This window comes from Cebus imitator, unplaced genomic scaffold (assembly GCF_001604975.1).
Source record: "Cebus imitator isolate Cc_AM_T3 unplaced genomic scaffold, Cebus_imitator-1.0 Scaffold338, whole genome shotgun sequence".
Lineage (NCBI taxonomy): Eukaryota > Metazoa > Chordata > Mammalia > Primates > Cebidae > Cebus > Cebus imitator.
The window spans coordinates 1,453,072-1,460,924 of NW_016107653.1; the positions used below are offsets into that span (position 1 = coordinate 1,453,072).

At 62.1% G+C, this 7,853-nt stretch overlaps 1 protein-coding gene across 4 annotated transcripts in view; it reads left to right on the forward strand.

Annotated features, from left to right (window-relative positions):
- The window catches only part of INF2 (inverted formin 2), a 29,916-nt gene extending 22,189 nt beyond the window's left edge, over nt 1–7,727 (forward strand). For 2 of the 4 annotated variants that reach the window (XM_017505395.2, XM_037730232.1), the window contains exons 17-23: nt 311–431; nt 703–867; nt 1,081–1,183; nt 1,328–1,489; nt 2,079–2,723; nt 3,141–3,197; nt 6,917–7,727. In XM_017505395.2, coding sequence (XP_017360884.1) covers nt 311–431; nt 703–867; nt 1,081–1,183; nt 1,328–1,489; nt 2,079–2,723; nt 3,141–3,196 — 1,252 coding nt within the window. In that variant the 3' untranslated portion in view covers nt 3,197; nt 6,917–7,727. The remainder of the gene's footprint in view (nt 1–310; nt 432–702; nt 868–1,080; nt 1,184–1,327; nt 1,490–2,078; nt 2,724–3,140; nt 3,198–6,916) is intronic. The other 2 variants (XM_037730234.1, XM_037730233.1) reach the window with 2 other exon arrangements.
- Nucleotides 7,728–7,853: the final 126 nt, after the last annotated feature.

Consider the following 7,853-nt stretch of genomic DNA (forward strand, 5'->3'; position numbering starts at 1 on the left):
CCCCCACTGCACAGCCCGGGCCCCCAGCACAGGGTGCTTCCCGGGCTCCACCTGCCCTGGAAGGTTCTCTGGCTCAGGAGCTGCCCAGCCTTGGGGAGAGCCAGGCAAGTGGGACAGGCTGAGCATTCGGGTCCCCTCCCAGATGCTCAGAGAGCTGCAGGTGGCACCGCACGGGAGGGGGAGGGGCTCAGAGTGCAGCCTGCAGTGTGCACAGTGGGGCATGGGGGTCATGCAGGGTAGGGGCTCCCCTGTCCCAGTGAGGCTGGACATCAGCTGTTGCTGTCTCTGCCCGGCCCTCCTCACCTTTCAGGATCAACCTGGAGATCATCCACTCAGAGGCCAGCTCCAACCTGAAGAAGCTTCTGGAGACGGAGCGGAAGGTGTCTGCCTCGGCGACCGAGGTCCAGGAGCAGTACACCCAGCGCCTCCAGGCAAGTGGGCACCTGGGCTGGGGCTGGCAGGAGCCGAAGCCCTCGTAGAAAGAGCGGGGCGGGTGAGCAGCCGTGTGATCTGGCTCCAGGGTGGATCCTGGGGGCCGAGGTTCCCAGCTGTGCACGGTCAGGGTACAGGCCCCTGCTCCTTCTCAGAGACCACTGTCCTCAGGGCCTGTCCCTGCGGCCGACACCCTCCCACAGCTCAGGGCCTCGCCCCAGCTGGTGCCGGCACGGCTCTCACGAGGCTGTCACATGCCCTTGCTCCCAGACCAGCATCTCGGCCTTCCGGGCACTGGACGAGCTGTTTGAGGCCATCGAGCAGAAGCAGCGGGAGCTGGCTGACTACCTGTGTGAGGACACCCAGCAGCTGTCTCTGGAGGACACATTCAGCACCATGAAGGCCTTCCGGGAACTCTTCCTCCGCGCCCTGAAGGTGGGGCAGCCCCGCACGGCACAGCCAGTCTGGCTACAGTGGGGTCCTGAGGCCCTGGCCTTCCTCCGGCAGGACGGGCAGAGGCACCCTTCGTCAGGTGGACACGGCCACGTGGGCCCTGCCCTGCCGCAGCTCAGGGAGGGGGACACACAGGCCCACGGAGCCCCTGAGGGATGCCTTGCTGGGGTGACGGGGCCGCATCTGCTGGTTTAGGAGAACAAGGACCGGAAGGAGCAGGCGGCCAAGGCAGAGAGGAGGAAGCGGCAGCTGGTGGAAGAGGAGGCGCGGCGGCCCCTGGGAGAGGACGGGAAACCTGGTGAGGCCGGGCCACTGGCCGGGCGGGGAGCGGGCAGCTCTGGGGTCCTTGTCTGTGCCCTAGCCTCCCTCCCCACACCACCCCCAACCCTTCAGGTGGGCTCCAGTTTCCCATGCTGCTCCCTGAGTGTCCCACACTCCTCAGTCAGGAAGGGGCCCAGGAAGCAGGAGGAGGTGTGTGTCATTGACGCCCTGCTGGCTGACATCAGGAAGGGCTTCCAGCTGCGGAAGACGGCCCGGGGCCGCGGGGACACTGAGGGGGGCAACAAGGCGGCCTCCGTGGATCCCCCAAGGGCCACAGAGCCTGGTAAGACCCTCTCCCACTCCCTCCTTATGGTCCCCTTGCCACTGTCCCTGCCCTCCTCCAGAAAGCCCTTCTCCAGGAAGCCCTCCTCCAGACTTTACTGGAAAGCCCTCTCCTCTCCCCGGGCCGCCCTGGAGGCTCCTAAGACTGGGGACAGCTGAGGGGGCAGGTGGCCGCTCAGCCCTCATCCTCCCTCGGCTCACTCCAGCTCTCCACCGTAACCACGGGCCCTGCCCCGGTGCTGAAGCAGTGGCCCAGCCTGCAGGTCCTAAGAGATGAGGTCAGGCCCACTGACCATTGCCCCTGGGCTCAGAGAGGGCAGGAAAGGCAGGCTGCAAGGCCCTGGTGGGAGGGCCCCATTCCTGGGGTGGCTGGCTCGGGGTGCTGGGGATAGCATGGCCCAGTGTCCCCTGCCCTGCCACAGTGTAGACAGACCAGGGACACTGAGGCCGGGTTCTGCTTTGAGGCATCACAGGAGGCTTCCTGGGGAGGAGGCTTTGCTGGGTGTGCAGGTAGACAGCAGGATGGAGGAGGCTGCGCTTGGGCCGGCTCGGGAGCAGGGTGCCTGCCCTTCACTGGCATGTCCCTCCAGCCATAGTGGCCACTGGCGACCCTGCAGGAGACCCTGTGGATGGCACGTGCTGCCCCACCTCTGAGCCCAGCGTTGATGCTGCAGCGGCCAACAAGTCCCGGGCCTGGGACCTTGTGGACGCCGGGACCCACTGTCCTCAGCCCACCCTGGAGCAGTCGGGGGAGGGTGGTCCCCGGCCCCTGGAGAGGCGTTCTTCCTGGTACGTGGATGCCAGTGAGGACCTAACCACCGAGGACACCCAGTGCCCCCAGCCCTCAGAGGGGGCCTGGCCGGTGACTCTGGGAGATGCTCAGGCCCTGAAGCCCCTCAAGTTCTCCAGCGGCCAGCCCCCGGCGGCCGGAAGTTCAAGCCAGGATGCCGAGGATCCCACTGCGTTGCTGGGCGTCCTTCAGGCTGAGGCCGGCAGCACGAGCCAGGGGCGGGAGGACACTGTCAGACCCCCTACGGCAGGCCCGGGCGGAGACAGGGATGAGGACGAGGAGGACACAGCCCCAGAGTCCGCGCTGGACACATCCCTAGACAGGTCCTTCTCCGAGGATGCGGTGACCGACTCCTCGGGGTCCAGCACACTCCCCAGGTCCCGGGGCCGGGCCTCAAAGGGGACCGGCAAGCGAAGGAAGAAGCGTCCCTCAAGGAGCCAGGAAGGTAACTCAGGGAGGGGCCCCGGGCACCGTCCCACACCAGGACGCTGGCGCCCAGCCGGTCCTTCCCCTTCCCCACTGGGCACCGCAGCCTCCAGCTGCACCCAGGAGAGGTGACTTGGGTGCGGCGTGTGAGAGGAGGTGGCAGGCTTCCTGGAGGGCAGTTTTAGGGCTGCTGAGACCCTGTGCGGCTGTTTGCCAACCCACCTTTGCGCCACCTCCATTAGGGAGTAGGGGCGGACACCGGGCACAGGGCACCAGTCCCGAGCAAGCGGCTGCCATGAGTGTCAGCAGCCAGAGAACCGGGCCGCCCTCAGAGGGTGTTGGCGTGCCTAGCCCGGCCCCACCAGCCCACCCGCTCCGAGCCAGGGTTGCTCCTGTGAGATCAGCCGTTGAGTGCATTTCTTTTATTTGAAAGCAGAGGTTGCCCCTGATTCTGGTGCTAATAAAACCGAAAGACTGTGTGTGATCAACTAAGGTAGGTGTCCGCCACCGCGCTCCGGGCTAACAGCAGCTGCAGGGCAGGGGCGGAGCTTGCTGCCCGAAGCCTCCCGGACACTAACCTGGCTTCTCTCCCACCGCCTGGTGTGGCCTCGCCTCTCCCGCGCCGCTTGTGGTGGGCTCCCCCTTCTGTCGCCTCCCTCTCTGTAGGTCACCTGCCACCCAGTGTCTCCCCTGAGCAAGAGGCAACGTCAGCGCTGGCTCTGGGCATGTGGGCCCCGAGAGGGCGGGTGGCAGGGCCAGCCAGCTCCCTCAGCGAGCAGGATCCGGAGGCCCCAGGGCAAGGGTAGGACCTCCTGGCTGGCAGGACAGGCTGAGGTGGCTCTTGTCTGGTGTCCTGGCCCTAACCGCAGCGCCAGTAACCCTTTGGCTTTCCTGCTGTCTGTCGGGGTTCACTCTGAGTGTGTCAGTGGGGTGGGGCCTCCTGGGGCATGTCCCCAGCAGTCTGTGAGGAGACAGGGAGGGTCCCAGGAGTAGACACTGCCAGGGACAAGCACACTGCACCCACTCCTGTCGGACGGAGGTGTCCTCCTACCCTGAGGCCATGGGTGGGACTGTGGAATGCAGCTGACTCCCAGCACACCCTGCGTCTTCTGGGAGGGCCCCCGCCAAAGGTCAGCCAGCCACCATCCACAGGGCTGGAGAGGCCGATGCATTCAGCTAGAGAGACGGTCTGTGCTGGGCGGAGGAGGAACCAGAGCAGAGAACCGGAAGGTCCAGCCCGGCCAATTGTGAGCTCTGTGAGCCCAGGTCGTGGGGCCTCCAGCACCTCCAGCCTGGCTCAGAGAGAGCCCAGTGTCCGTGCCCTGCGGATATGCCAGGGCTGGAGCTGGGGCTAGACTCAAGGTGCACACCTGAGGTCTGCTGGTGCCATCATGAGTCCAGAGAAGCTTCTCTGGACATTTGTCCTTGTAGGGGCACAGCCTGCACCCTGGGTTCCCGCTTTTGCTTCCGGGGTCATCTTCCAAGTGTGGCCCTCTGGTGTGAAACACCCACATGTATTTTTTAGAAAGGTGCTGGCATCTCCCTTAGAGGCTGGAACTTGGACTTGCTGGCCCTGGGTGCAAGGAGCAGGGGAGCATGCGGGCCTGGGGCCAACAGCCACGTGTGAGTGCTTCAGTGAAAAGTGGACATGCCCAGCGCCGGCTCCACACTCCACCCGGTTCCCTCCCGGACCTGCTGCACGTGCTTGGTGTCCACCCGCCCCAGCTCCTGCCACGAAGGCAGCTGAGGGCAGGAGGAAGGAATCCTGCCCTTTTCTCCCTAACTTTTTATTTTTATTTTATTTTTTGAGACAGCATCTCACAATCTGTCGCCCAGGCTACAGTGGCATGATCTTGGCTCACTGCAACCTCCACCTCCGCAGTTCAAGTGATTCTCCTGCCTCAGCCTCCTGAGTAGCTGGGACTACAGGCATGTGCCACCATGCCCAGCTAAATTTTTTTTTTTTTTTAATTTTGAGTAGACACTGGGTTACCATGTTGGTCAAGATGGTCTCAAACTCCTAAGCTCAGGTGATCCGCCCACCTCGGCCTCCCAAAGTGCTGGGATTACAGGTGTGAGCCACCACGCCTGGCTTCTATTTTTTTTTTTTTGAGACAGTCTCACTCTGTCATCCAGGCTGGAGTGCAGTGGTACAATCTCAGCTCACTGCAACCTCCACCTTCTGGGTTCAAGTAATTCTTGTTTCCGAGCCCCCCGAGTAGCTGGGACTACAGGATTGTACCACCACGCCTGGCTAATTTTTTTATATTTTTAGTAACGACAGGGTTTCCTCATGTTGGCCAGGCTGGTCTCAAACTCCTGACCTCAGGTGATCCACCCGCCTCAGCTTCCCAAACTGCGGGATTACAGGCATGAACCACTGCACTGGGCCCCCAACTTTTTATTTAGAAAATCTTCAACACCACAGGAAATTGCATAGAGATCAGAATGACTAATACCTTCTCCCCAAAATTGCAAACATTTGCCAAAAATACCAAAACTGTGACCATTTTGCCACATTGCCCTCCTCCAACTGAGCCATTTGAGAGTCCCCTTACAAACATCCCAGCACTGGACCCCTAAACTGGCCCACAGACACCTCCTGGGAGTTCAGCATCCTCCCTGGTCCCACCGGGCAGGGCGGGCTCCAACGGCGCTTCACATCCACGTGCCTCTAAGATTCATCCCAGTGCGGATGTGCCAGTTGTCCCAATAATTCCTTTTCTAGTTGTTGCTTTGTTGTTTTTTGCAAATGTGATACTATCTAGAATCACATGCTGCGTTTGGTTGTCATATCGCTTCAGTCTTTTTTGTTCTAGAACATTCCTGCCCCTTTTTGTCTCGTATGACATTGAGATTCTGGAAGGCACCTTCACTTTGGGTTTGCCTGATTGCTCCCCCCACGTTGGAGCAGGTTGAGTTCTGGGGCAGGAGTTCTACCCCAAGGGATGCCATGTCCCCCGCAGCCGGGTGGGACCATTCATGGCAGCAGCGCTGACCGCGGCTACGGGGGTGGTTTCTCTGACTTTTTTATTGTTTCATAAGACGGGTTTCCCCATGTTGGTCAGGCTGGTCTTGAACTCCCGACCTCAGGTGATCCGCCCGCCTTGGCCTCCAAAGTGCTTGGATTACAGGCGTGAGCCACTGCACCCGGCGGGGGTGGTTTCTGAACCTCCCACCGTGAGCACCACGCTCTCTGTGCTCAGTAAGCCCCTGCGGTGACCCATGGAACAAACCGCTGCAGCCCGATTCTGTGTTCGCGGCGCCTCCTCCGAGTGTTGCCCTCTCCCCTGCCCTTCTGTGAGTTTTGAATGTGCAGTAATCCATCACTGTCACTGCCATGCATTTGATGGGGACCAGCGGGGGCCCTTGACCCACAGCCCCTGTGCACTTCCCATCTTTGGCACAAGCCCCTGCTCCCAGCTCACCCTGGGCTTGCTGACTCCCCACCCCTTCCTAGGCCTTGGTCTTGGCCATTTCTCTGGGTTCCCTGAGTGGGGGATGATGTCGAAATCCCTCTTTGAGGGATCGTTTTGGATAGTTTTTGGTTTCTTGCTCCATCTCTTTAGAGCAGTGTTTCCCAAACCCCACCTGCCTTGTCCCACTGGGAAGCCAGGACACCACCTGGCACTGGGGTGGCAGTGGGGGTGGGCAGTCAGACAAGGGCAAAGCGAGGGCCCCTGGACCAGAAAATGAAGAGGGTGTTGCGGGCAGGAGACCTGTGGGGCCAACTGTGGGGCCATCTGGGTGGCGGGAGCTGTGGGGGCAGGGCTGAGCGCCCTCAGCAGCCCACTGGAGAAAGCACGGCTGGGGTCCTTGTGTGGGGCCCAGGGCCCAATGTGAAGGCCATGGAGGGCTCCAGGTGGTGGCAGTGAAGATTAATGAGCATAGACAGTCTGCAGCCTGGGTCTGAGACATGGGATGGAGGGACAGGCCACTGAGACTCCTCATCTCAGCAGAAAGGAAACAGGCTTAGGGTGCCACACCTTGCCAAAACCCAGCCTGGCCAGGCTGTCCCGGCACCTTCCACTCAGAAAAGTTGTGCTGCTCCAGAGAAAAAGCCTGGGGTCAGAGTGGACCTGAGATGCATGGCACAACCCGTTGGACAGTGGTGATGAAGGGTTCAGGGACCTGAGGACCCAGAAGCGGGCACCTGGTGTTATACCCAGCAGAGCTGCTCCTAATAATGTCATTTCTCCTCTCTCCTTATAGGGCTCAGGCCCAGGCCCAAGGCCAAGTGAGAGAGCCCTGGCCAGGCCGCTGGACATGCTGCCATTCTGCTGAGAGAGGCTCTTCTGGGGCCGGGCTGGGACTGGGCCCCGGAAACCAAACGCCGTGCCTTACCCAGCCGGGGCCCTCCTGGAGCCTTCTTGGGCTGTTGTGGCTGGGACCCCGACAGGTACCGGTGTCCCACCAGGCCTGGTGCCCTCCTGCACCGCCTGCACGCGCCAGCCTCCCACTTGCTTCCTAAAGGCGACCCTGGCCCACACCCGCATGCGCCCGGTGCAGCCTGCCCAGGGCCAGTGCGGGGGCTGCATCCCACCAGTGCCCACCAAAGCCCTGCCTGCCCTACAGCCCAGTGGGGTTTAATCAAAACGCGATGTTTTGTGAATCTTTAAGGCTCAGAGGTGGCCGAGTTGGGGGCCCTGGGCAGGGGCAGGCTGGCAGGTGGTGCCATGGCAGGCTAGGGTCCCTTCCCGTGGGGTCTGGCCCCATCCCAGCATGTCCAGCCCCTAAAGTTGGGGGAAGGGGATCTGCCTTTGCTGCCACTGCCAGGCCAATGCCCTGCAGCTGAGAGTTGGCCACACATCAACAGAAAACCCCTCCCAGTGCCAGCTGTACAGGGTGGGTGAGCCCTGGGGGCAATACGGGTCCCACCTGAGGGGCTGCAGGGCGACACCCAGCAGCCACCACCCCATCACTGCCCACTCAGCAAGGCAGCCTGCCCAAGCCTGCCCCTTGCCAGGTGTGCCCTGAGGCTGGTGGCTAGACACGTGGCCAATAAAAAGCAGATGTAGCCCCATGTGCGCCTGTGGTGTTCAGAGGCTGTGGGGGTGCGCGGCAGACACAGGCTCCCACAGACATGGTGGGCGCTGGACAGGCCCCGTGTGAGCGTTCACCGCCGAGGGTCCCCAGATCGCGTGTGAGC